This window comes from Rhineura floridana, chromosome 21, assembly GCF_030035675.1.
Source record: "Rhineura floridana isolate rRhiFlo1 chromosome 21, rRhiFlo1.hap2, whole genome shotgun sequence".
NCBI lineage: Eukaryota > Metazoa > Chordata > Lepidosauria > Squamata > Rhineuridae > Rhineura > Rhineura floridana.
The window spans coordinates 19,882,698-19,910,019 of record NC_084500.1 but is presented as its reverse complement, the minus strand read 5'-3'; the positions used below and the strand labels follow the sequence as shown (position 1 = coordinate 19,910,019).

Sequence of the window (27,322 nt, the reverse complement as noted above, 5' to 3'; positions counted from 1 at the left end):
TCTCGGTGACAGCTCCCTGCTTGTGGGGTGCTCTCCCCAAGGAGGCATGCCTGGCGCCATCATTATCTATTTTAAGCACCATTCTAAAGCGCAGTTCCAGTTCAAAAACATTCCGAATAGACATTGCTGAACTACAACTCCCATGATCTGGCTGTACTGGCAGCAGCTGACAGGAGATGAAGTCTGACAACATCTGGAGGGCCACGGGGTCCCCAGCCTTGCGACAGAGTGCGTGCTGCCGAGGTAGGACATCTGGAAGTGGGCCTCTTTCACCCTCACCAGCTAGTGACGACTTTGGACTTGTCCCCAGCAAGGCGATTCTTCTGTCCCTCAGTTACAAAAGACAAATGGTTCTTTTGCAAGGCTTAATTCACCCCCCCTTCTTCTTCTTCCCAGAAGTAATTTACGACCATGATTTATGGGGAGGCTTCTGGCGAAGGAGGGAGGGGGGAAAACAGCTCTCAAGCTCACATCATTCTTCCTCGGAGCACAATGTCCACCTTCTTGAAGACAGGGGCTGTGATAATTGCTATAGGAGCAAAAAGACTTCCTTGTAAACGCAAGTGCACAAGGTTCATTCTGAAGAAACAAACGCTGCACTGGTTAGGAACGGCCGGAATTGGAGGTTTACTTATGGCACCCTGAAGAGCTTTGGGAGCAAACTCGAAGCTCTTGCTTTGGGTTCATTTGCACAATTATTCTGAGTCTTGCAGATGCTCCCTATGGGGAACAACAGGTCAGCGGCAGCACCAAAGGTCCAATCCCCGGCAGCATCGCCAGTGTTGATTTTTTAAAAACCAAATCCCTTCCTGGCTTCACAGCTTTACTCCCTTGAAGAGCCTTCTACATATCTTTAAGGCCACAATTTCTCCCAATTTACTTCCGAACAAACATGCCTAGGCTTGTGAGGCAACAAGGCTGACTGTGGTCAACAGAACGTCTCCAAATAAAAAGAACAGCATGCAGGGACAGACCTAGCCCTGGCTGGCACTCAGAGGTAGACTGCTCCTGAGCATGGAAGCTTGCTTTTTTCCCCAGAGAGCAGACATTGACAGGCCTTGTCTTTTTTCCAGTTGTTGAAAACTAGAGACCATTAAACTTATGACCATCATGGCAGCGAATTGTCCCCAGTTAATTATGGACAAGAACTGTAAGTGCAAAAGATGTGTGAAAGACACACAAGCCTTGTCTCCTTCCTGGAGAGGGCAATGGCCACCATCCCCCTCCCAGCCAAGCCTCCCCCAGTCCAGCCCCACCATTTGTGGGTCGATCTGTGAACTGCACCTTTGATCTGGCTGTAATTGTAGGTTTTCCAAGCTCTTGGTAAGAATCCCTGCACAGAATCCCCTTTTGTGCTTCTGCCCTTTGATCTGAAGGGCTGCGCCTCTTCAGAGGAATGTTCACCCATGTGGCCCCACAAGTGCAGGGAAGATTGGAAGAGAAATCAAGGAGCAGAATGTGAAATAGCTAATCCCTCAGAGTTTCTGGCCACATAGTCCAATCCGGTTGCCGAAGGAATGGTGTAAGGCGGTCTTCACCAACCTGGTGCCCTCCAGGTGGCTTGGACTGCAACTCAAGGAAGAGGCATGATCCCAATCCATATCACAGATCAAGGGCACGCTCCGTCCAGCCGAAAGCTCTTGATGAAGGTACAGAGGTAGACCAACCAAGGGGGGGATCATGTCCTGGGGAGAGGTGATGTGGCCTAAAGAGAGTCCTGAGGGCCAAACAGAAAGGTCTGGAGGGCCGCATTTGGTTCTCTGCCCCTGATCTAAGCCTTCCATAAAGGGGGGTGGGGGCAGGCCGGCAGCCCAAAGGTAGAAAATCCCCTTAAGTTCAACATGACTTATGCCCAAGGAAGAGAGTAGGGTATCTACAAGCATTAAAAGGCAGGCTATTATTGTTACTGTTACTATTGCTGTTACTACTACTACTACTACTACTACTACTACTACTACTTGTTAGTTGCTTATTACACAAAAAAGATCTCCAAGCAATTCACTGCATATTAAAAACATGAGCACGAGTAATATCATTACAGTACTGATATTAATACATTATAAGACAGGCACATTCACACAAAAACACAGGCAATTCATTTTAAAAAACGACAGAGAGCAACTTTCCCATAGCAGCGGCAGCAGCAGCAGCAGCAGGAGGAAGCTGTGATTATGAAGAGTTAAAGGTGGGACCCGCAACAAAATGGTGCAGCGTGGAGCACTCCTTTCCAGAGTTCCCGCCAGCCACACCCTCCCAGGACACTCCATTTCATCCCCCCACCCTACTTTTTGTCCCCCCCCAAAGAAACCACAGTCTTTCCTCCCTAGAGATTTTGTTTGCACTTCTGCAACCCTTGGGGGCTCTTGCATGCCTGCTGATATCTCCATTTTGCGCATTCTGACTGCATTTTAGCTACAGCAGTCAGGCCAGAGATTGGAACATAAGAACATAAGAAGAGCATGATTCTTTCTTCACTCAGTAAACCTGCTGCAGAGGCTGCTTTGGTTTCTATGGTGTGGCTGTAGGAGAGTGAGGGAGTGGGAGAGAGACAGAAAGCAAAAACCACACACCCCTCCGCAGACAATCCATGACCTTGGACAGGAACCTGCTTCCTGCTCACCCTCAGGATTCTGGGATTTGCTTCCCTGCCATGCCACACTTTTCTTTCTTTCGCTTCTTTTAATATCTCAGCCAAACAGAGCAAAGGGATGCGAATTGACCCCTATTTTGTGCATTAATTATTACAGGGATTTTTAATGGCTTTATGATATTATGTAATGTGCAAGTTTGCATAATATTGCAATAAACCGCAGATAACAAACCCAGTCCCGAGAGAGTGGGAGAGAGCACACTGCAACAGGGTAGATGTGTTTTAATCTTTTTTAGTCTGTTGCTGTTTTAATTGATTTAAAAATGTTTTTAATTACTTGTTTTTAATTGTGTCTTTTGTAAACCACTTAGAGGGTTTTTTTTTAACAGTCAAGCAGTGTATACCTTTTGTTAAATAAATAAATGACAGGGGTGAGGAAGCTCAGGCTCTGGTGCCAAATGCGGCCCTCCAGGTCTTTCTATCCGGCCCTCGGAACTCTCCCTATGCACACTCCCTTTCCCCTGGCCAGAACCCTCACTGCCCTGCTCTAAGCCCTCCATGAACACTTGTGCCTGTCTGGGATGATGCCTCTTGCTTGCCGGGGGGTTCCAGTGTGCAGAAATCTCAGACTTTTGCGTGGCTGGGATGTAGCCTACTCTACAAAGGTGAGAGCCACATCCGTTGCTCTGTTCACTTTTGCCTCTGACTCTGCCCACGTTTGCCTGTGGCCCCACGCACCTCTGTCATACGGCCCCCGGAAGGCTCCCTGTGAGACAAGCGGCCCTCAGGCTAAAAAGGTTTCCCCATCCCTGCTCTACAGAGTCTCTCGATCAGGCCTGGATCGCAGAAGCGCGTAAGGCTGCCACCTCCTTCCACTCCCACCGGCCCTGCACTCAGGAATGGGGCACACCAAGCTTCCCCTGGGAAAGAGGCGCACGTCTGCCGCACTGCTGCAGCCCAAGCTGATATTAAAGGCAGAGGAGCAGGGCCAATTAAAAAATGTGCAAACCACAGGGCCATCAAAAACCAGGAGATCAGAGGTGGAGGCACTGAAAGGCAGTAGGATTGCTCCCACAAGCAGAGAGTAAGAGGACTCTGATTTGGGGCTTCAGTTTCACCACTTACTGCCAAAGTTTTGGCAGCTGTTGTATTTCCTTGTTCTTCTCCTTGGAGTTGCACCCAACACCTTGCAACACCAGCCCTGTTCTGCATGTGCACAGGCACACACACACACACCCCTCGCTCGGATTAGGCAGCAGGGCCCACATGGACCCAGGCACTCTCCCTTTGGGGATGAACCCATGGCTCACCCCTGCGCTCCAGCAAAAAGTCTCCTGAGGAAAGGGGGTTCTGGATTGGTCTCCTTGTCGTGAGCACACAAGGTCCTTCTTCGGCATCCCAGCAACACTCTGAAGAGAGCCAGAAGCTGCAGCCGGGCTGCCGTCTTCAAACCCAGCCTGCAACACGCGACCGTTTTAAATGTACCCTTGGCCTGAATATTGCAAAAGGTCGCTCAGATATTACAAAGAGCGGCTGTTCTTGTTTTCTTTTTTTAAAAGGTTTTATGGTCTTTGGTTTCCTGAGTTTGCAATATTTCGTATTTTATCTCACTTTGCTATTTGTACACCACTTGGGTATCTGCTTGTCCTGAAGCAGGTTATAAGTAGGTTTTTAATGAACAAACAGAAAGAGTAAATCTAGACTAAATGCGGGGAGTGGCGAGGGAGAATACAGACTAACATTGTGATGCCAGCATTGTCCTGCAAATGGTTTGTAATTCTTTTTATTTAATTTATAAATAAACATATCTGTAACCAAAAATAAAATAAAACAAAAGAATAGAAAGAAAAAGAAGAATAAACGAAATGCAAACGCAATGAAAAATAACTACCTTGCCATGGAAAGAATATGCTGCTGCCATAAATTAAAACTTATTCAACGTTTGTTCTTTTGTGGATTTTTGCAGGAGGTTCAGGAGCCAAAGTTTTGTCATCAGCACTGCCTGGCAGGCATCAAGCATTCCAACAGCTGGCATATCTTGCTGGAACAGTCAACAATATTGTATGAATACTGCCAAAACTAGATAAATAAATGGACGAGGAACACCCACCTCACAATAATCTCTCTCTCTCTTCACACCTATCCTACAGACATCCTCATTTAACTCATTCCTTCTCCCAAGAGAATCCTAGGAATTGTAGTGTTGTGGGAGATGGGGAGGCTGAGAGCCCCTCCCTTGACCCAATCCCACTCCCAGGTTTCAGGGGGTGGGTGGGGGAAAAGTTAAGCTACCATAGAACCAATCTCAATGCATCGTGTTGAAATAATCTCACTGTTGGAGCGAATTCCTATATTTGAACTCCTCCTACCTCACAGGGTTGTTGTAAAGCAGGGAAGGCATTTTGGAGGAAGAACAGGGCACCCGTTTAAATCACTGGAAGGGTCACTTTGTTAATCTCAGGGTACCTTTCTGAAGTGCCAGCCCACTCCCTCTTGATCTCATGCAGGATGGGATAGATCTTAAGGGTCAGACATTGAAAGTGCTCAAAATTTGATAAATATTGCTTTTTTATATGCTTTTAAAGATTTTTTAAAACATGTTTTTAAAGATATTTTGTTTTAATATATATTTTAAATCTGTTTTTATGATGTTTTAGAGTGTTTTTAGTGTTTTTGTTTGCCGCCCTAGGCTCCTGCTGGGAGGAAGGGCATGATATAAATTTAATAAATAAATGAATAAATAATAAATAAGATTTCTCTATGGCATGGATATGAAGGCGCACCGTAAAAATACAGCCACTGTAAAGTGCTGCTGTTGCCCAGATGGAACCTTTACAGACACATCCTACTTACAAAAGAACAAAGGCCAAGACTGCCATCATCTAAATCCACCTTCCCTAACCTGGTGCCCTCCAGATGTTTTGGACTACAAGTTTCATAGGTCCCAGCCAGCAGGGGCTGATGGGAGTTGTAGTCCAAAACACCTGGCAAGCCCCAAAGGAAAAGTTGCAGCAAACGCCCACAACAGAAAAGGCCCTGCAAAGGTTATTAAAGATTGCCAAATGTGGGAACAGGAGGCGGGTTTCGCCTGCCCAATGTGGGCAGCAAGATATTTGCACCTGAGTCACTTGTCTACGCAAGGGAGCATTGAACTGGGAGGATCCCAAAGAGTTAACTCAGCAGCCGAGTCCCAGAGAAGATTTTGAGAAACTCCAGTCTTGCCCTTCCGTACAGTCCTGGCAGCAGGCGCTCAGGTGCCAAGGTCAGCTCCTGGGGTTCCAGAGCCTTTATATAGCCTTGCAGAACAGACCAAGGGCTCTTTGGCTGAGGCACGTCTCCATCATGTGGAGGGAGATCTTGGCCCACCGGAATTACCTGATCACTTTGCTGACCCCTCTCCTCTTTCTACCACTGCCTCTGGTCCTTCCTTACAAGGTAAGCTCTCCTTGCCCCCTTTCCCAATGCTCCGGAACGGATGGGGACTGCCCCGGGCTGTCAAAGCAGCACAGATTCCAGGCAATTAAACCATTAAACAACAATGCTCTTTTATGGGAGCTACTTAGCTTGATTTATCAGCTGTTGAGCTTTTGCAAAGTCTTTATTCCAGCAGGCAGGGAAAGCGGGAGAAATGGCAGAGCCACATTCCTTGCACCTGGGGAGACTCCCATACACACACTTACTTCCAGGACGTCCCCAAAGATGGGAATAAAAACAAACAAAAAATAGAGGCATGAGCTGAAGAAACAATGATTCCTTTGTGGTTTCCAGCACATGCTGAAGAGGCAAGTCGATTCCGGTTTTTAAAAGAAATGTCTCTTCAGCGGAACAAGTAGCTGCAAGGGATGCTTCCCAGAAGTCTCTGGTTATGTTGCATTGTTCTTCACCGCATGCATGCACATAACTTTGGCGCCCAATATTTAAAGCAGACGATTCCCCCCCCCAAAGAATTCTGGGAAGTATAGTTTACCCCTCACAGAGCTACAGTTCCCAGCACCCTTAACAAACTACAGTTTGCAGGATTCTCTGGGGGAAATCATGAGCTTTAAATGTATTGTGTGTCTGCCGCCCTCGTTAGATTGTGGACACAGAGCATCAACATAGCTGCTGTTTTTAAGAAATAAAATAAAAATGGGATGCTTTCAATGCATCCTCTAACCTGATGGCCGCACTGTAAGAAAATGGGGTGGACCCGAGAAGCAACAAAGAGTGGGGATCCTTGACACAAGCAGGCCAAAGAGTCATGGCTGTGGAGCAAGGCTTGGTGGCAAGTAGGGAGACAGAGGCCTTGGCACTGCTGCTCAGTTTTGCTGTCTGGGATTGGGCAGGGAGGTGGGCAGCAAGACAGATGCACCCACCAGACGGAGGCACTGCAGTCCTGTGATGCGCCAGGTGCGTTCCCCCCCCAAACTGTGATGCCCACTTAGCACGTTTGAAGTGCAGGCAGCAGATTGTGGAAAGAATATTGTTATTATTTATTAATTAAATTTATTAGTCGCCCATCTGGCTGGTTATCCAGCCACTCTGGGCAACATACAATGTAGCTTGATGTGCAGCATAGCAGTGAAATTTCTGCTTCCAGCTGTTTGGAGATGAACATTGACTGCACTGTGTAGCACACCTCATACATTTAAAGCACATTTAAAGCGCATGGCTTAGTCCCCCCAAAGAATGCTGGGAAGTGTAGATTGTTAAGGGTGTTGAGAAATGCAGCTCTGTGAGATGTAAACTACACTTCTCAGGATTTTTTTTGGGGGGGGTCCTGTGCTTTAAGGTATTGTGTGTATGCAGCCATTGACTATGGCCACATTCACACTGTACATTTATTCCACTATTATTCCACTTGCAACAGCCGTGGCTTCCCCTAAAGAGTTGTTAGGAGACTCCTTTTCTCCTCAGAGAGCTACAGTTCTCAGAGTGGTTTAACAATCAGTCCTTCTTCGCAGAGAACTCTGGGAATTGTAGCTCTCTGAGGACAGTAAGAGTCTCCTAACTCTCAGCACCCATCACAAACAACACTTCCCAGAATTCTTTGGGGGGAAGCCATGACTGTTTCAAGTGGAATAAATGTGCAGTGTGAATGTAGCACAAATAGGACCAGGTGTGGAAGTTCTCACTTAAGGACTCGACAGGCTGCATCTGTGATCCTTTTAGGCTGGAAGCTGCCACCCCAGGGTAACACGGGGCGCATTTTGCAGGAGGTATTCAAGTGCTCACAGTAAATTTAGGTTTGTTAATTAACGCAGATTTAAGAGCTCGTCTCCGCAGTGCAACAAATGCACTTAAAAAAAAAGAAACAGACTTTTTGCGCTTAGGAAAGTGACAGGGAAATGCATCGAAATAAGTAGAATGAACAAATGATTAATGGGAAGGTGTATCAACACCCTGCAAGCGATCAGGATGAATGCTCCATAAAGGCCAGGAACAGTACAACCCTGATGGCTCCGCTCTGCCTCCATGATTGGAGGCGCTGCGCTTCCAATACCAGTTGCTGGAAACCGTCGGAGGGGAGGGCGCTCTTGTGCTCAGGTCCTGCTTTTGGGCTCCCCATTGGGGCATCTGGTTGGGCACTGTGAGAACAGGAGGCTGGACTACATGGAGGCTGGACTACATGGAGGCTGGACCACACTAAAACGCAGATGGATTTTCATGAGGACTTTTAAAAAAACTGATACAGAAATTGGAGAACTCAGCTTAAGATTGGAAAACTGAGAAACAGCAGCTGACAGATTTGTCTATCCCACCTTGCTGCAGGTCCCATCCCTGAACTATAGTTCAGAGCAAGATTCTAGCCCTCATGATGCTGAAGCACTCAGGTGTAATTCAGGGAGAGGGTGACATTTTTAGCGATATTATCTGCTGCTGTTGAACTCTGCTGTGGTCTGCCTTCATTGTACTGTGAAAGTTTTTAAAAAAATAACCTAATCTAAAGCTTCCTCAAACACTGTGTGTGTGTGTGGGGGGGAAAGACCCATAAATAAATTGCTGGGTGTTTTGTATAATGTAGCCGTTTCCAAATTCCAGTTAGGTAAACCGTTTGGCTCTGGAGCCAAACAGCAGCCAACTCCTGATCTGGAGGCTGAGCTTCCAGCTTGGGTTGCATCCAGCTCGCTCCCTTGAGGCATAAAGAGATTCCGGCAGGAGGGAGGGTGCTAAAAAGAAAAAAAAATGAGGCTGGGCAGATGGACCAAAGCATCTGAGAGCCAGAAGGGTTCCCTTGGTCTGCTGGGCCAAGCCTTGCTCCGTGGGCAGCCCTCTCAGATGCTGCCTGAGCTTTGGTTAAGAATCTCTGGCAAAAACAATGCTGAGCGGCCTCCCGCAAAGGCAGCTCATGCGGCTCCTCTCCATAAGAAAGGCCGTCTGGAAGTTGTGCTCCTTGAAAGGCACAGCGAACCCTGGGCCAAGGGGCAAAGATGAGGGGGAGATGTGATTCAGTTCGCATTTAAAGGCAAACCTACTTAATCCGCACTTCCTGAAAGAATGAGCAAATCGTAACACAGCCATCCTTCAAAATCCTCACCTCTCCGAATTTGACAGTGCAGGTCTCCAGCCAAGTCATGGGCAGAAAAGCACAGATATGACGGGAAAGGGAGGAAACAAGTGCATGCATTAATGAAAATGACATACAAGAATTCAAGTACATGAAAGGTCACCACACAGAGAAGGGCCGGGATCTCTTCTCGATCGTCCCAGAGTGCAGGACACGGAATAATGGGCTCAAGTTACAGGAAGCCAGATTTCGGTTGAACATCAGGAAAAGCTTCCCAGTTGTTAGAGTGGTATGACAATGGAACCGATGACCTAGGGAGGTGGTGGGCTTCACAGCACTGGAGGCCTTCAAGAGGCAGCTGGACAGCCACCTGTTTGGTATGCTTTAAGTTGGATTCCTTCCTGCACTGAGCAGGGGATTGGACTCAATGCCCTTGTAGGCCCCTTCCAACTCTATGATTCTATGATTAATTGTTTTAGGGGAAATTGGTTTGTGAAATGTAAATATTAGGCAAAATTAAACAACAAATGCACATATTAGGATGTTTGTACTAAAATGCTGCTGAATTTTCACAAGGACTTTTTTTTAAAAAAATGCAAACTGATGGGGGAATGCAGAGAACTGAACTTTAGATTGGGAAAATGAGAAGCCAAAATTGACAGCTTTGCCCATCCCTAGCAAAGGTTTCACACTCCCTTATCCAGGAGCAGCCCTGCTTCCTGTGTTCCTAACTCCATTTGCGGATGGGGACAAAGGTACTGAGCAGGGCCCGTGCCAGTTCTTGATGCCGTTGGTGTGAAAACAGAAGCTCAGGTTAGTCATGGACTCTGCTATTCTCCTCGAAGCAAATAGGTGAACTCTGCCCATTTAAAGCCTAACTTCTGCCCTCCAGACCCCCGGCTTAAACATTGATAGATGCTTCTCCCACGCTTCCTCTTAACCTTCTTTGTGGCGAGAAAGCCCCAGGAAACTGGCCTTGGTTCAAGGAGAAGTTGTAGCTCAGGGGCAGGACCCCTGCTTCGCATGCAGAAGGTCCCAGGCTCAATCCCAAGAAGGGCTGGGGAGGACCCCTGCCTGAAATCCTGGACAGCCTCTGCCAGTCAGTGCAGGCATTACTAGTCTGACTTGGTATGAGGCAGATTCCTCTGTTCTTGAAGGGATTTTGGGGAGGCGTCCCTGCTAAGAACAATTTGGAAGGCAGGAAAGCTCTGGTTACCATTCTCCTCTCCCCACTTGTGATTTCCAGCAACAGGTATTCAGAAATATACTGTCTCTGATGGTGGAGGCAGGGCACAGCCATCATAGCTGCTAGCCACGGATGGCCATTTCTCCATGAAAAGTAGCCTGCCTACTTTTGCCTTTGCCCATACCCACCACTGGCCCTCGGGAGGCTGCCCAGAAGGGAACACGGCCCTCGGGATGAAAAATGCTTCCCCATCTCTGTGCTACATGGTGGTCTGAAACGTTCATTTATTTGGTGCCAGGAAGACCCTGTCTTTGGCCGAGAAGGGGGACTGAATGTCCTTTGGACGGCCCATGATTCTCAGCTGGCTGTTTCTGAACAGAAAGGAGAAGAGGAAGGGGGCTGTTCACAGAGAACCAGTCCCGTACATTACTTGAGCCACTGATTGAATCTGGCTGGCTGTAGACCGAGAGCAGAGAAAAGCAAATCCTTCCTTGCACAATGCAGATTAAATTTAAAACAAAAACAACAGCTCATTACTAATCCACAACAGCTGTATTTGCAAATATCATAAGGCAGCAATAAAATGGTTATGGCCCAGAAAGGATGCTGTGTAGATCAGCAAAGTTGCTTCTGTCTTAAGCCAATTAACTCACAAACCATCCACAGAGAGAAAGGGCAGCCTCTTAATACTGGTTTTTAATCCTGTTTCATTGATGGGATCCTCAGCCAAGAAACACAGGAAATTCTCATTTTAGCTAGAAGCAACAGGATCCTCCTGGGATAATCCCTGGGATCCTGTGGTGGCAGAAACCAGCACTGCCGAATCCCTTTCAAAGCGGTTTATGTAGCTTTCATATGGGGAAGAGATTCTGTTCGGTTTGGATGTGTAGACAAACCTACCTAACCCACGCTTTCCGAAAAAATATGCAGACCCAAACACCACCATCCTTCGAAATTCACACATCTCTGAATTCTGCAGTGCAGGTCTCCAGCCAAATAATGCATACAAACATGCATATGCTAGGGTAAAATGTGCATTAATAGCGAGAAGAGCCTACAAAAAATGCACTATAAATAGGGGAAATTACTTTGCAGAAATGTGTCTGTTAGGCAAAATTACAGACAAAGATATGTCAAGAGGAATTTCCACTAAAGCGCTAAATTTTCATGAGGGCTTTTTTAAAAAAATAGAAATTAGTGTGAAAACATGGAAAACTGAACTTAAGAGTGGAAAAACCAAAATGGACCCAGCTCTAGATGTGGCACAGGTGTGAAAATCAGTGTTGTTAAGTTGCCAGGTGACTTGCAGGAAAGATGCCACAGCAGGGGGTCATTCCAGAGAAGGCCTTGCACCCTGTCCAAGAGGCCCAAAAATAAAAATAAAAACAGTCCTCTGAAACATCACAGAGCAACCTTTTAGACCAGGAATGCCTAACCTGGTGCCCTGCAGAGGTTGACTCCACCTCCGGCCAGCCCAGCCAGCATGAAGAATGGTCAGGATGATGGGAGTGGAGTCCAAAAACCTCTGAAGTGCACCACATTGGCTACTCCCAGGCCAGCACTTCCCCCGGGGCAAATCATTTCTATACTAACGTGCTTTCTCATTCTGCAGTACTGCTGCCATTTACTGGTGGAGCTCTGGAGGAGACCAAATGGGACCAAATGCAGGGTCCCCACCCCACCCCACCAAGCACAACCCTGTTTTCAAACACTGGCAATGGGATGGTTTCCTCCACCACACCTGAGACAGACAGCTAGCTTAGGGGACTCTGGACAGACCATATAGTAGTAGGCTGCATGGGGTTAAAAAGGGTAGCTAGAGAGGAGACCTTCTTGGTTGCCAGGCTATACCTGTCCTTTGATCTCCTGCCATCTCTTCCTTCCTGCTAGACTGATATGTAGAGGATGTTGATCCCAGTTCCTTCCCTCCTTCTTACTTCTTCTTTCTCTCGTGAGGGAGAGCAGACATATTTCTTTGTCTCTCTCCTCTCCTCCAAGCATGAGGGCAAGCACTGGGCTCAGTGTTTGCAGCTCCAACTTAGCTAGTTAGCTAGATATAGGACTCTTTCCTATCAAGCATGTACTTCCAGAATAAAGTAGTTCTTTCTTATTTTAAAGCTAAAAGTCTCTGTCTGACTAATTTGCAGGGAAGGTAGAATCTTTAGCAAGCATTCAAACACACATATAGGCTCTTTCAGAAATCTCAGCTTCTCAGCATCGTGACTCTCCGACAAGGAGGAGCAGCCAAGGGGCTGCCACTGCTGCCTGGGCCAATGGCCTCCCTCTGCCTGACAGCAGAGCCGGCTCTCTCCAAGGCTGCTTAGCCGTGAAAGAATAGCCCGCCCCTCTGGCTGCTAAGGCCAGAAAGTTTTCTCCCCCTCTGGCAAGAGAATAGAGAACAGGGGAGGAGGAAATGCCACCCTGTGGGGTTGACCCTTGAGCCCTTGGCAGCACCACACAACTGCCAATAAAATAGGCATTGTGCTGAAGTCAGCTGGGAAGGGGAAAAGACAGCTCTGCAGTGTTGATCAGGCTGATAACTGGGTGTGCGTCTGACGCAGTCATTCACCTGCCTCCTTTCGCAAGACAGGAGGCGGGACCTTGAGCCAAGACAAAGCAGGGATAGTAGGAAACAAAAAGGGATGAATTGTCCACAGCCGGAGGGAAGGACTGGATCCATTTTGTTCTTGAAGAGGGGGGTGCAGAGGTGGGAGCCCCTCCAACCCCCACCAGGACCAGGCGTGGGTAGGCAACAGCACCTGTCGTGCCTGGGATCTTGCCTTCCCAATATACCAGGGGCAGCAAACCTCAGCGGCCCTGCACACTCCTCCATCCAGCCCTTGCGACTCGCCCTGGCTCAGCGTTCTCCTTGGGTGCGGAAGGGCAAGACAGCCTCTTGCTTGGCTGGAGATCCCAGCTGATCGATGGGCTGCGGGTCTAACGTACAAGTTATAAAACTGTCTGGCTGTTGCCAACAACGGCAAGGGGCACCACCATCAATTGGCCCACCCACTTTTGTCCCCGTCCCCTCCCCAGCCTGCAGCCCCCAGAAGGTCGCCCACAAGTGAAAGTGGCCCTTGGCGTTGAAAGAAGTTCTTCCCCCATGCTCTGTTGGCAGACTCTCTAGTCCAAAAGTTGGAAAACAATGAATGCTGTGAAGCTTTTTCTTGGGGGGGGGGTTGTATGTGGTGTGTGGTGGTGTGTGTGTGTGGGTCTTGCAGTCTCTCTCTTTCCCTGTGTGTTTAGTAGTCCACAAGACTCAGTTCATCCCCTCCACGAAATATTGGCTCGAGTCCCACCTTGGCTGGTACGTTTGGAAGGGGGGGGCAGTTGCTCAGGAAAGCCACGCCGTCTCAGGTTTCCTCATACGCTAATAAAGGGACTTACCCCACCTCACAGGGCCGTTGTGAATGCGGACCACAAGAAATACCCTAAGTCAGCCTTGCCCTGCACGTTAAAGTGGCAGACTGGGGAAAAAAACCACCTCCTCTCCGTTCACCCGTTTCTGCGCCATTTCAGGAGCTTCCAGACATTTATTTCTGACCGAAGCAGAGTTAGATGAAACAAGAGCGCCACCTACGGGCCAAATCGGCAACACACTGCATTTAAATCAATGGGGGGCTTCCACCAGGTCCGTCATGTCCCCTGCCTCAGTTCTGCGGGTCCCTGCCTGGTGCGTCCGCCCGCTCGCTCCCGTGCGCCCCTCCAGCCGAGCAGGCGCCAGACCAGGCTCCAAGCGGGCAGCAGGTGCCTCTGCGGCCACCCTCCACAGAACTGAAAGGGCACCGAGTTGGGAAAACGCGTGGAACACCCACGCCACTGGCTGCAGTCAATCTCCCTTTAGCACTCCGCACGTCATCTACCGCAAGCCATACTCAGAGTAGACCTACTGAAATCAGTGGAGAAGTAACTCAAATTCACTGATTTCCATGGCTCTACTCTAACGCTGGATATGTAGAACCTTTAACAATGCATTTAGAAGGTGCTTTCAGAGATCAGCACTTGATCACCGGTTGCCAGATGATGGTGACTGAATATTTATTATCATTATTATCATTATTATACTTGTTGCTTGTTAAACAAAAAAGGTCTCTAGATAACTTACAACATACAGTAGTGAAGAACATAGGTAGCAACCACACTGTACCTTTATAGCACCTGCGTTCTTCCCCCAAAGAATCATGGGACCTGTAATTTACCCCCCCTTGCAGAGCTATAGTTCCCAGCACTCTTCACAAACCACAGTTCCCAGGATCCTTTAGGGGAAGTCATGCACTTTAAATATGCTGTAGATGCATGCTGTGGATGTGAGCATAAGTAAAAGCACGTAATAATAAAAATGCATTTTACACAGAACACATCAATGCCAAAAAATCCGGCAAAGCTGGATGAAAAGGTCTCTATTGGGATGTCAGTTTTGCCTTGTTTTGTTTACAAATCCATATTCTGTTGTTTTTAAGTGACTGTCCCGAGGCCGCTTCCTGGCTTAGTGAGGATCTGAACACTGGTCTCCCAGGCCGAAGTCTGTCACTCTAACCACTACACCGCCGCTGCTGCTTCAAAACACACCTGGTTGCCTATTATGTCAATCATACTCAGAGCAGACCTATCGAAATGAAAAGATGTGACTAATCCATTCATTTCAACAGGTCTGCTCTGAGTAGAGTACAGCCAATGCAAGGCACTGCTTTGCACAGCACCTGCCGCTGCCGCCCTCGGCATTGACCCAGGCACCAAACCTTTTCCTCCTCCTCCTCCTCCACCGTTCTTCTGCCTCTTCTTCCCAGGAAGCACAATGCGGCTACACCATCATCCTGATGGCCCTCTTCTGGTGCACCGAGGCTCTGCCACTGGCTGTCACAGCTCTCTTCCCCGTCGTCCTCTTCCCCATGATGGGCATCATGGACTCGACCTCGGTAAGGAGTGGGCAGAGCCCCCTGGAGCCCAGGACGCCATGCTGCACCCAGTCAGACCATTGGTCCATCTAGCTCTGTGTTGTCTACACTGACTGGCAGCAGTGGCTTGCCAGGGTGTCAGGCAGGGGTCTCTCCCAGGCCCACCTGGACATGCCGTTGGGGACTGAGCCTTCTGCAGGCAGGGCAAGTGGCTCTTCCAGCTGTAGTGGCCTGCCCCAACCTGGCACCCTCCAGATGTTGCTGGACTAGGGCTGATGGGAGTTGTGGTCCATCAACATCTGGAGGGTTCCAGGCTGAGTGATGCACTTGGAATCTCTCCCAGGTCTAGGTCAGAGGTGGAACTACAGGATCAAAGAGTTGTGGAGGGGGGGGCTTGGAGGTAATTTGGTCACCCCCCCCTTCTCAGTACAGGAAGCCCAGAGGGAGCAGATCCCCAGCAGGCCCTGCTTGAAGGCCTTCCTGCCCAAAGGAGCGCCCGCCAGCCCTGCTCGGACGTTGCTTCCATTGACTCACAGCTTTGACCCTCAAGCAGGTCCTCCTGATGTTCAACCAGAATGTCCCCTCCTGCAAGTGGAGACTGTTGGATCCGATCCCTCCTCTCAGGGGCAGCAGACAATCGGGCCTATGCAGCGATAGCCCTTTACGGGCTGTTGCTCAGCGGCAGAGCGTCTGCTCTGCACACAGAAGGTCCCAGGTTCAAGCACCAGCTGCATCTCCAAGTAGAGCGAGGAACATCACCTGTCTGGAACTGTGGAGAGCTGCAGCCTGTCAGCATGGACAGCAGTGGGCAAGATGGACCAGTGGCTTGACTCAGTTGTAAGGCAGATCCCTCTTTAAACCAGTTCTTTATTTAGAACCCTGAGGACTAGAATCTTGATTCATTTTTAAGGGAAAGGCTGTAGTAGCTCAGGGACGGAGCGCCTGCCTTGCATGCAGAAGGTTCAGTGCCCAAAGGCATCTCTGGGTAGGGCTGGGCAACACCCCCTGCCTGAAATCCAGGAGAGCTGCTGCCAGTCAGTGTAGACAATACTGAGCTAGATGGACCAATAGGTCTGACTCTGGATAAGGCAGTTCCCTGCATTCTGGCATGTGAAGAGAGCTCCCACGTCCCCTCGCAGATATCCAAGGAGAGCAGAGTTGAGTGTCCGGGAAACTGTCGCTCAGCTTTGTGAATCAGAGTTAGCCACAGTGGTGGAGTCATCCAGGGTCTCAGGAGGTCTTACACCCCTTACTTTTTTGGGAACAGGGACCCAGCACGGTCCCTGTGTCTGCAGCATCCTATGAACCAATCAGCATGAAAGGGGAGTGTGTTGGCCACTGAGAAGAGTCTTCTAGCATGCTTCCTTCTCCTTTCCTGCTGACTGGAGCCAATCAGAGTCAGCCGCTGAGAAGACTCTCTTCAGTAGCTAACACTCTCCTCTTTTCCACTTATTGGCTCCCAGGGACGTCTGTTGTTGTGGGAGGAGGCATGAACAAGGATCTCATGCTCAACCCAGCAGCAAAAAAAGAGGGAGGGGCTGTGACTGTCATGAAGGGACCCCGCACTTCTGCATCTGCCACTGCCCTCCTGGTTAGCATCTGCCTTCCCGAGCTGATGCCCCCCGTCCTTCCTTCCTTCCCCACAGGTGTGCATGGAGTACCTGAAAGACACCAATATGCTCTTCATTGGGGGGCTGCTGGTGGCCATCGCCGTGGAGCACTGGGACTTGCACAGACGCATCGCCCTCCGCGTCCTGCTGATTGTCGGGGTCAGGCCTGCTCTGTGAGTGCCGCCTGGGGAGGGGATGTGGGTGAGGGACGGATGGAGGCATGCAGGGAAGGCCCAGAATCAGGACCCCCCCCCAGCCGTTCTATGGGGAAGGGCCGTAGCTCCGTGGCAGAGCACCTGCTTTGCATGCAGAATGACCCAGGCTCAATCCCTGAAAACATCTCCATGTAAAGCTGGGAAAGACCTTCTGCCCGAAATCCTGGAGAATGGCTGCCAGTCCGTGCAGACAATATTGAGCTAGATGGGCCAAAGGTATATGGAGGGTTCCTGTGTTCCCTCTCAACCAGCCCCCAATCCAGAACCACGAGGACTAGAATCTTGCTTTGTTTTTAAGTGAAGGGCTGTAGCTCAGTGGTATTGCTTGTGCCCTGCCTGCCAACCGTCCGACACCCAAACTCCAGAATCTCCAAGCAGGGCTGGGAGAGGCATCTTGCCACACGTCCTGCTCTCAAGGCGCGCGGAGCAGCTGGGCCCCCAGGAAAGGGTCAGCTCCTCCTGCCCACCCAAATCTCAGTGGTGGTCTCGTCCATGGCAGGCTCCTGATGGGCTTCATGGGAGTCACCGCCTTCCTCTCCATGTGGATCAGCAACACAGCCACCACGGCCATGATGGTCCCCATCGCCCATGCCGTCCTGGAGCAGCTGCATAAGTCGGAGCAGGAGAGGCTCTCTGCCAAGCAATCCGTGGCCAAGAACGGGACCGTCAATGGAGCCTTCGAGTTGCAGGAAACAGCCCACCAGCAAGGTAGGTGCGGCTTAAGGACCTGCCTGCGCTCCTTCCTGTAGAGCCACCTTGCGCCCAGCAAGGGCACAGCCACACCACGGCTATCTGGAGGTAAGGCCTGTTGGGCTTAATGGGGGCTCGTTCCCAAGTAAGCGTGCCAAGGATGCTTCAGATAAAACACCTTCCTTCCAAACCACCATGCCAGTTCTTTGCTGACCATTGGTGTAGTCCAGGGTCTCAAAGGGTCTTAGACCCCTTACTTTTTTGGGAGCAGGGTCCAGCACCATCTGGAGGGCTACCAGGTTGAAGGACAAGTTCATGTAACACACCTGTGGCCTGCAGTACCTGATTCATACAGAGTGCCAGAGGATCCAGTGCAGGGTGTAGTTGTCTGGGGCCTTGCAGGGGTGTCTTAGACCCCTTATGTTTTTGGGAGCAAGGTGCCAGCATCTTATGACCAATCAGCATGAAAAGGGAGTGTGTTAGCCACTGAGAAGAGTCTTCTAACATGCGTCCTTGTCCTTTCTTGATGATTGCAGTCGGACTCCAATCTGAGAAGACTTTTTTCAGCAGCTAACCCTCTCCTCTTTTGTGCTTATTGGCTCCTAGGGACATCTGTTGTTGTGGGAGGAGGCATGAACAAGGATCTCATGCTCAAACCAGTAGCAAAAGAAGAGGGAGGGGCGTGACTGTGACTATCATGAAGGGAGCCTGCACTTCTGAATCTGCCACTGCACTACTGTTGCTGACTCCCATGCCCAGCCTGGCTCAAGCCAACCTCTCTCCCTTCCTGCTTCTCCCCCCCCCATTGCCTCTGCCCCCCACAGCTAACGGGCACGTGGTGACCGTGGAGAAAGAGAAGGTGCCAGGAGAGCATCAGCAGCTGGAGCAGAAGCACCAGACCTTTTGCAAAGGCATGAGCCTCGCCGTCTGTTACGCGGCCAGCATCGGCGGGATCGCCACCCTGACGGGGACCACACCCAACCTGGTGATGAAGGGGCAGATGGACGAGTGAGTCCCAAGTGAGGGCAGCTCCACGTCTGCAGACCTCTGGAGTCCTCGGGGTGGCCTGTGCCACAGCCAGCAGGGGGCAGCAATTTCACCCCAAGAGGCGTGGTGAATTCTCACAAGTAGAGACAGAAGAGAAGTGCGGTTTCCTAATTCACGCGTCTCAAACCAAAATGCAGCTGTCCTTTAAAATTTGCGTGCCTCCGAATTCTGCGATGCCAAACAATATGTAAAAAAAATGCATATGTTGGGGAAATTATTTGAAAAAATACATATTAGTAGGGATGGAAGGATCTGTCTATATATCAGCAATCAGCAATCTTAAATTCAGTTCTCCAGATGTCTACAGCAATTTGCTAACTTTTTTTAACCCTCATGAAAATTCTTCACCATTTTACCGTGAATTTCTCCTAACCAACGCATTTTTGTACACAGTTTTGATTAATGTATGCATTTTTGCAAGCAATTTCTTCTAATGGAATTTATTTTTGTATGTTATTTCCACAAGTTTATTCATTTTTATGCACACCCTAATATATGCAGTTTTGTAAACATTCTGCTGTTGGAGAACGGCATCGCGAAATTCGGATAAGTGGGAATCCCAAAGGATGGCTGAATTTCGGCTCTCATGTCATTTCGGAAAGTGCGAATTTGATAAACTTTGCAAAAATACGTGCATCAGGGTTTGCACTAAAATGCGGATGACTTTTCATGAGGATTAAAAACAAATTGCTGTCAAAATGTGGCGAGTGGAGTTTAACACTGGGCAAATGAGAAGAACCACGCTTCCAGTGTGTCAGGAAGTGCTGTGGCTTGCAGCCCGAGCAGCAAGTCGTCTCTGAGCATCCCAGAGTGGGCAAGTGGTGAAAGAGCAACCTCTTCCCCACCCCTCTTTGGCTGGGGGGTGGGGGGGTTAAGCCATCAGGTGTGTAGGCTGTAAGTACAGGCAACTGGGGGGTGGGGCAAAAGCCTGCTTGCCCCTCCTCTCACTCTGTTTCCATGACATCATTCACAGTCAATGACATCATCACTTCCTTCTGTCCAGCCTTTTCCCCAACAATGGTAATGTGGTGAACTTCGCCTCCTGGTTCAGCTTTGCTTTTCCAACCATGGTGCTCCTGCTGGCCTTCTCCTGGGTGTGGCTGCTGCTGCTGTTCCTGGGCTCTGAGTAAGTCCGGGGCTCCCAAGGGGTGCTTGTGGGGGGCAGCCTTGCCCAGCAACAACTCCTGCCCTTTAACAACAACAACCAAAGAGCATGGCCGAGTCTGGTGGGTGCATCAAAGGAGACTCATCAAGGACAGATGCCATCTAGAACAGGCAACCCTGAGAGGCCCCAGATTCAAAGCATGGTTGCAAAGCATTATGGGGTGTATAACAAGGTTTTGATAGCCAAGCTAAGCCTTCCCCTCTGTGCCCCTATCATCCACCGGCAATTCTGATGCCAGTTTCAGGAACGGTGCCTTGTGAATGTGTCTTGCTCCTCTAGGGAACACCTGTGCCCCTCTTTTCTCTCCCCCTCTCCAGCTTCCGGAAAAATTTTGGCTGTGGTGCCAACGACTCGGAGAGAGAGGGCTCGAGAATGGCCTATGGCATCATCAAGAGCGAGCACCAGGCTCTGGGCCCCATGAAGTTCTCTGAGATCGCCATCCTCTCCCTCTTTGTCATCCTGGTGCTGCTGTGGTTCACGAGGGAACCTGGGTTCATGCCAGGGTGGGCGATGGCCTTCAGCAGGGAGGGGAAGAGGTGAGAGAGGGCTCCTTCCCCTGCTCCCCAGTTACCTATGCAGCCCCTTCCACTCTGTCTGTGCCCCTGAACTGTGGGGAAGGTTGTGTGATGTAGCACAAAATTGGGAGGCAGGGACCCACACGTACACACACACACACACACACACACAAGATGCCGGCACTGGGGATGGGGGGAGACATTTCATTTAAAGACAAGACTACATAATTTGCACTTCCTGAAACATGACACAAAGCAAAACGCACCCCTTCTTCGAAATTCACACTTCTCTGCATATTGCAAGGCACTTCTTCAGCCAAAACTCCATATACTATGGGAAAGTGTCTGTTAAAATGCATATATTCATGAAAATAACCTACAAAATGCATTATATTGCAGGGGAACGCTTTGCAAAACTGGGCATATCAGGGGAAATTGCACACAATATGCCTTTGTAGACCAGTTACTGGGAATCACAGTTGCTGTTGCATTCAGGTCCGGCTTGCGGCTTCCCATTGGGGCATCCGCTTGGCCTCTTTAGGATGCTGGAGTAGAGGGTCTTTGGTCTGATCCAGCAGCCAGGCTCTTCTTTTGACCTTCTGTGGCAATGACATCATTTTCTCACAGTTACATCACCGACGCAACAGTCGTCATCTTCATCTCATTGCTGCTGTTCCTGATTCCCTCTGAGATCCCCAGATGTGGCCTCCGGAGCAGGATTCAGCGAGGGGGTAAGCAAAGGCCGCCCCCCCAAGTGCCTGATCACAGGGACCAGGGAGGATAATTTGTTCATTAACAATAAATATTTCAGGGCATGTTGCCCCTTGCAAGCCATTTATACAAATGTTTCAAATGTGTTACATTAAAAAAGGCTCCCTCCAGACTATCAGTATGTAGTGGGAGGGATTCAAGAACATACTCAGAACTTTAGGGTTCAGCAGTTGAGGTGGATTAAAGTGCTCTGCAGGGATGGAGCAGAAATTAATTTCTGTTCACATTTAGAGGTGAACCTACCTAATACACACTTTCCGGAACAATACCTGACCTGAAACATGGCCATCCATCAAAATTCAGTCTGCTCCAAATTTTGCAATGAAGTTCTCCCGCCAAAAAATGTATACAAAAATGCATTATACTTTGATAACGTGTTCACATAACGCGTGCATTCATGAAAACAGCATACCAAGAATGCATTATATTTTAAGTAAAATTGCTTTGCAAATATGTCCCTGTTGCTTACAAAGCTGTACACATTAGGAGCCTGACAGGCAACCTTTGTGTTCCAGGCAGCACAAACCAGATCCAAGTGACCCCGGCCCTCCTGGACTGGCAGACGGTCAATCGGAAGATGCCCTGGAACATCGTCATCCTCTTGGGAGGAGGCTTTGCCTTGGCCAAAGGCAGTGAGGTGATCCCCTTGGGCTGCATATCTATGCCCTGGCAGCTGGGAGCTCCAGGAATCTGCTGAAGCCCCTTGGACAGCTCCTTGAAAGCTCACTCTAAAACCCGGAGTGGATTCCACTGCCCCACTGACATGGAGCCGCCAGCCTACACTGTGTATATGTATGGGGGGCATTTTCCTTTTTGCATAACCAGAATTAGGGCTGATAGGAAGAAGCAGCTCTTTTCCCTCCTCAGTTCACCCATTCCTAATTGGGGCTTTACTGGTCTTTCCCCCCCCTCCACTCCTCACCAGGTCGGGGGGGGGATAGCTGAGAACAGTGTCACAAAGTGCTTGCTTTGCATGCAGAAGGTCCCAGCTTCAGTTCCTATAACCTCCAGATAGGGCTGGGAATGTCCCCTGCCTGGAGAGCTGCTGCCAGTCAGTGCTGACAGTGCTGAACTAGATGGACTAAAGGTCTGACTCAGTATAAGTCAGCTCCCTGTGTTCCTGTTGAAACCAGCCCTTTATTTAGAATCATGAGGACTAGAATCTTTCTGTCTTTTTAGGGGAAAGGCTGTAGGTAGCTCAGTGGTAGAGCCCTTCTGTGCATGCTGAAGGTCTCAGGTTCAATCCCCGGCACTTTCAGGTAGGGCTGGGAAAGACACCCCCCCACAAAATTCTAGAGAGCTGCTGTCAGTCAGTGCAGACAATGATGAGCTAGATGGGCCAATATCTTACTAAGTTCCAGATAGATCAGCAATAACCCTTCCCAAGCACTAGGGGGCAGCTGAGTAGTGTTGAAGTGGTGCAGTCTGGGGGCGCGCAGGTTGCTTTGCTTGCCTCACCTGCCCTCTTTAGCACTGCTGAAGCACATGGCCGTTCTGGCATCAGCCGGGAAGCGCAACTGCAACGGAGGAGCCACACAGGAGATCTAACAGTGCTGTGTTTAGCCTTCTCATCTTGCAGTGTTCCACACAGGCACGCACAGAAGTTGTGTCTCTCCATGACCACTTCCTCTGCCCTGCCCCTCGCCGCCGTCCTTTCAAGGCTTGTACGAGTAACTGAAGTATCCCTTTGTGGACCAGTTCAAGGATCTGAGCAATGACCACCTCTGTGCATCAGACCCCTAGTGGGCAGCTCTTGGCTTCAGTGGGTTTTGCCTTGATCAGAGGGATGGAGGGAACCAGATCATCTTGTCTAGCCTCCTCCAAGCTGATGCCCTCCAGATTTCTCTGGACTCCAACTCCCATCTCACTGCCCATTGACTGAGTCCAACAGCATCAAGTAATGTATTAAAAAATGCATATAATTGGGGTAAAGCGTGCATCAAAACACCTGTATTTGAGAAAATAACTTTAAAAATTATGCATTATGTTAGGGAAATTTGCTTTGCAAAATGTATATATTGGACAAAACCACATATAAAACGTGCGTGTACATTAGGAGAAATTCACACTAAAATGTTGCTGAGTTGCCATTTCTACATTTTTGGCTTTTTTAGCTTACTGGGTTTTCTGCAGAAAACAGCAAATCCAGATTAAATGAGGGAAATAATCCGAGACAGCATTTTGTTACGGACAGCGCCGTCCAGATGCTGCGAAAACCTTGCACATGTGAACATGCTCAGCTGCCATGTGGCTGAGGAATCATGTTTGCGTGAGAGGCTGAGATCCATGCCCCCCCCCGAGACAGACCCCCGCCCTGCCTTTTGTCTTCCAGGCTTCGGGCCTGTCTGAATGGCTAGGGAGCAAACTGACCCCTCTGCAGACCATCCCCCACCCAGCCATCGCCTTCCTGCTCTGCCTCCTGGTCGCCATCTTCACCGAGTGCACCAGCAACGTGGCCACCACCACCCTCTTCCTGCCCATCCTGGCCTCCATGGTAAGTGGGAAACGAGCCCTGAAGAGTGAACGGAGAAGGGACCAGCTCCTTCTCGTCCCAGCCAGTTGAGGTCTTGGCCCAGGACCTATGTTTCTCTCTCGCGCGCAGGGGAGCGGGTTGTGTTGGACGCCCCTGCAAAGGCCACCAAGATGGCAGTCTTCTTGGGTCACTTGGAGTGGGCTGGGGGCCTTTCCAAGCTTTCTTTCCAGAAGTGCTGCAAAATGGGATGGAGAGTCCCTTCCCTGGTTTTTGTGGGGTCAGAGGACAGCCTTGGTCGCCCAAGCAGCACAGACCCACAGCCACAGCATAAGAGCCTACTGGAGGCCAACCAGATGCTCATTATGGGAAGCCTCTCTTGGCATCCCACCGCGACTGGAGGTCTCTCTCCGGAAGTGCTTGACCGGAGGGTGGGGGGACCCACAGGCTCCTCCAGACATTTGTTGGGCTCCAGCTCCAGCAACTGGCTCAGCCAATATGGGAGCTGACGTCCAGCATCATCCGGCAGGCTGCAGATGCATCCGCCACCTCCGCCTCCCCTGGGCCAGAGACTGCCTGGCTTGCTTTGGAAGAAGGCTACCTCCACCGCTGCAGGCAGCCTTTGGGTGGTCCTTGCATGCCCAGGTGGAGGATGCAGGCATGGGCGAGAATTTCGGTTCAGTTTGCATTTGAAGCCAAATCTATCAAATTCACACGTTGCAAAACAATTTAACTGAAACAAGCCATCCTTCGAAATTTGCACTTATAATTTCGCAATGCAGTTCGCCAACCAATGATGATAAAAATGCATATGTATGGGGAAAATGTGCATAAAAATGGATATATGAGTGAAAGTAACATGGAAAACTGCATTATATGACAAGAAATGGCTTCCAAAATACATATATAAGTACACACACACACTTGTGTGCATGTGCACAGAAGACTAAATTGTGCATTGCTGGAATGTCTGCCTCCTCTACAAAAGACCCACATCCATTCTTCCACCCAACCCACTCTCAGTCCTGGCCACGCCTGGTTTTGCCCTTGGCCATGCCCCCTATCAGCCTCCCCCCCAAGGGAACGTAGCCCTCCAGCTGAACAGGGTTCCTGGGCCTTCTCCAACATGCATATATCGACTGACTGATACACCCACGCACACCCCTCCCCCATGGCCTGCCTTCACAGTGGCTCTCCCCCTCTTCCTCAGCCCCTCCTCCGGCTTCCTTTCCTGCCCCAAACGTCTGTCCCAGGTTAAGGGAGCGCCTCATTCTCCTGCAGCTGCTGTGAGAGCCAGCAGTGCTTAGAGTGATGGGCTTGAACCTGGGAGATCTGCCATGAAGCTTGCTGCGTGACTTTTGGCCGGTCACAGTCTCTCAGCCTAACCTACCTCTCAGGGCTGTTGTGAGGATAAAATGAAGGAAAAGGAGCATGTACGCCACCTGGAGGAAAGATGGGATAGAAATGTTAGTAACACAGAACAAGCACACACACGAGGGGCCTCCTCTTCTTCTTGCCTTTTCTCGCCCAGGCCCAGGCCATTTGCCTCAACCCCCTCTACGTCATGCTGCCGTGCACCCTCTCGGCCTCGCTCGCCTTCATGCTGCCCGTGGCCACCCCTCCCAACGCCATCGTCTTCTCCTACGGGCAGCTTCGAGTCATCGACATGGTGAGTGAACCGTGCCTTGGCTGGCTGGCCCCTGCACAACAGGCAACCTCTGCAGAAGCGCCACGGTGGACCAGATGCAAGGTCCTCCTGTGACTGGTGCCCATTGGGACTGGCGGGGCTGAAGGCAGGGAGGCAATGGCCAGTGAGAGGTGGGGGCACCGCAGCCTAGTTCTGTCCCAATCCTCCTTGCTGAGGACTGGCAACTCCGAGATTAAGGTGGAAAAGGCTGCCTGCCTGGGCTGGCTGTAAGAAGGCAGGCAGGTGGGAACTGCGCTGAGGGCAGGCTGAGGGCAGTGGGGTATTCACCCTCATGGAGAAGTCTCCCTTGCCAGCTCTCATCTGCCTTGCCTGCAAAAGCTCCCGAGTTCAATCCCGGTGGCATATCCAGGTAGGACTTGGAGGAAGACTCCTGCCTGGAATCTGGAAAAGCTGCTGCCAATCTGTGCTGACAATACTGAGCTAGATAGACCAATGGTCTGATTCAGTATAAGGCAGCTTCATGGGTTCCTGTTTAAATCAGCCCTTAATTCAGAACCATGAGGGCTGGAATCTTGATTTATTTTTAAGGGAAGGGCCATAACTCCAGGGAGGCACCTAGTTCGCATGTCAAGCATCCCAAGTTCAGTCTCCAATGGCATCTTCAGGTAGGGCTGGGATAAGGCTCCCTGCCTGGAACCCACAGAGCTGCTGCCAGTCAGTGTGGGCAGTACTAGATGGCCCAATGGTCTGACTCAGCATGCAGCATTTTCCTATGTCCCCACCTTCTTTCTGCCCCCAGGTGAAAGCTGGCTGCGTCTTGAACCTCCTGGGAGTGCTGACCATCACTCTTGCCATCAACACCTGGGGTTTCCCCTTGTTCGACCTGGCCCAGTTCCCATCCTGGGCAAACAGTACCTCAAGTCAGTGCTGATTTCGAGGAAGGACTCTCCTGATGAAGAGCCGCTTGCTAAAATATGCCTTGGACGGCAGCTCCTCCTGCTGTGGCTCTGTCGAGGGACTGGCTCACGTCTGGGGACAGCGCTGCAACAGAGGAGTGGGCACGAAATTGCCTCCACCCTGCCCCACAGCTACAGATGGCGCCCGTCCTCCCTCGCTGGGATTTCTTGTGCTCACGGTCCTGACGGAAGCTCCTTCTGGGTGCACAATTTGGGGTTCAGCAGTGGGGCACCTTGCCAAATCAATGGACCACTCAGTAGTGTGAGAGTCTGGGTGAGAGGGAAAATCATCCAAACGTTCATCCAGCGACATCTTGGCTGGGCGATCCCAGCTCCTTTTCATTTCAACAGGCCCGGAACCTGTGCAAATCCAGAGCGCAGGCAGGTCTTTGTCTGTGTATGCGTGCTGCTAATTTTTAAAGGCTGCTGTGTTGTATTTATGTGTGACTCCTTACGTGCGTGAACCGCAACAGCGAATGGGCAGACCCAAGCCCCTGGCAATCCCGCCTGCCGCTGGGCGCTTTGTGTATCGTGCCACGCTGGCGCCTGCCTGCTTCCAAAGAGGCCAGGCTTCAGGGCCGCTGAAGGCCCTGCGCTTTCTCCTGAGAACAGCAAAACAGTGGTTCTGTAGAACAATAAACGTGACTGTGGACCAAAGCTGACACCTGTGTTTTGAATATTATGCAGCTACTACTGGGTGTAGAGGTGCCATAGATGACAGACATGGACACACACACTGTTTTTTTTAAAGGGGTTTTATCCAACTCTTAAGCTTAGAACAACCTTCCAGACTGGCTCACAAGTATGAGTGATAAGATGGTCACTGGTTGCAAGCAATGACCAAAAGACGATCCAAAAGACATGACACAGAAGGAAAAGCGATTGGGAGGGAGAAGGGAAAAAAAAAGCAAACTCAGGCACTAGTTCTTCATTTTTTTTACAGTACATTCATATTCCACTTTTTCTCCAAGGAGTTCAAGGTGGCACATACGATTTTTACCCTCCCTTCACATCAACTTATGAAAGAGGCTAGGCAGAGAGAGAGATTGCGACTGGCCCAAGATCATTCTGGAGCTT

At 50.0% G+C, this 27,322-nt stretch overlaps 1 protein-coding gene across 2 annotated transcripts; it reads left to right on the top strand.

The window, feature by feature from the left end:
• The first annotated feature begins 5,861 nt into the window (after positions 1-5,861).
• On the top strand, positions 5,862-26,844 carry SLC13A2 (solute carrier family 13 member 2). Of its 2 annotated transcripts, none has more exons than XM_061605490.1 (12): positions 5,862-6,025; positions 15,051-15,179; positions 16,805-16,941; positions 17,534-17,691; positions 18,498-18,681; positions 19,724-19,846; positions 20,203-20,421; positions 21,028-21,113; positions 21,687-21,808; positions 23,504-23,665; positions 25,173-25,310; positions 26,089-26,844. In XM_061605490.1, the coding sequence occupies exons 1-12, from the start codon at positions 5,933-5,935 to the stop codon at positions 26,218-26,220; spliced, it is 1,683 nt and encodes a 560-aa protein (XP_061461474.1). In that variant the 5' UTR covers positions 5,862-5,932; the 3' UTR covers positions 26,221-26,844. The 2 variants fall into 2 exon arrangements, with proteins under 2 accessions (XP_061461474.1, XP_061461473.1); XM_061605489.1 differs by having other exon boundaries at positions 17,483-17,648; positions 18,524-18,681.
• The last annotated feature ends 478 nt before the right edge of the window (positions 26,845-27,322 follow it).

Coding starts and splice junctions, on each gene's coding strand:
- SLC13A2 (XM_061605490.1), top strand. CDS start 5,933: ATGTGGAGGGAGATCTTGGCCCACCGGAATTACCTGATCACTTTGCTG. Junction 6,026..15,050: donor CTCTGGTCCTTCCTTACAAG/GTAAGCTCTCCT, acceptor TCTTCTTCCCAG/GAAGCACAATGCGGCTACAC. Junction 17,692..18,497: donor GGAAACAGCCCACCAGCAAG/GTAGGTGCGGCT, acceptor TGCCCCCCACAG/CTAACGGGCACGTGGTGACC.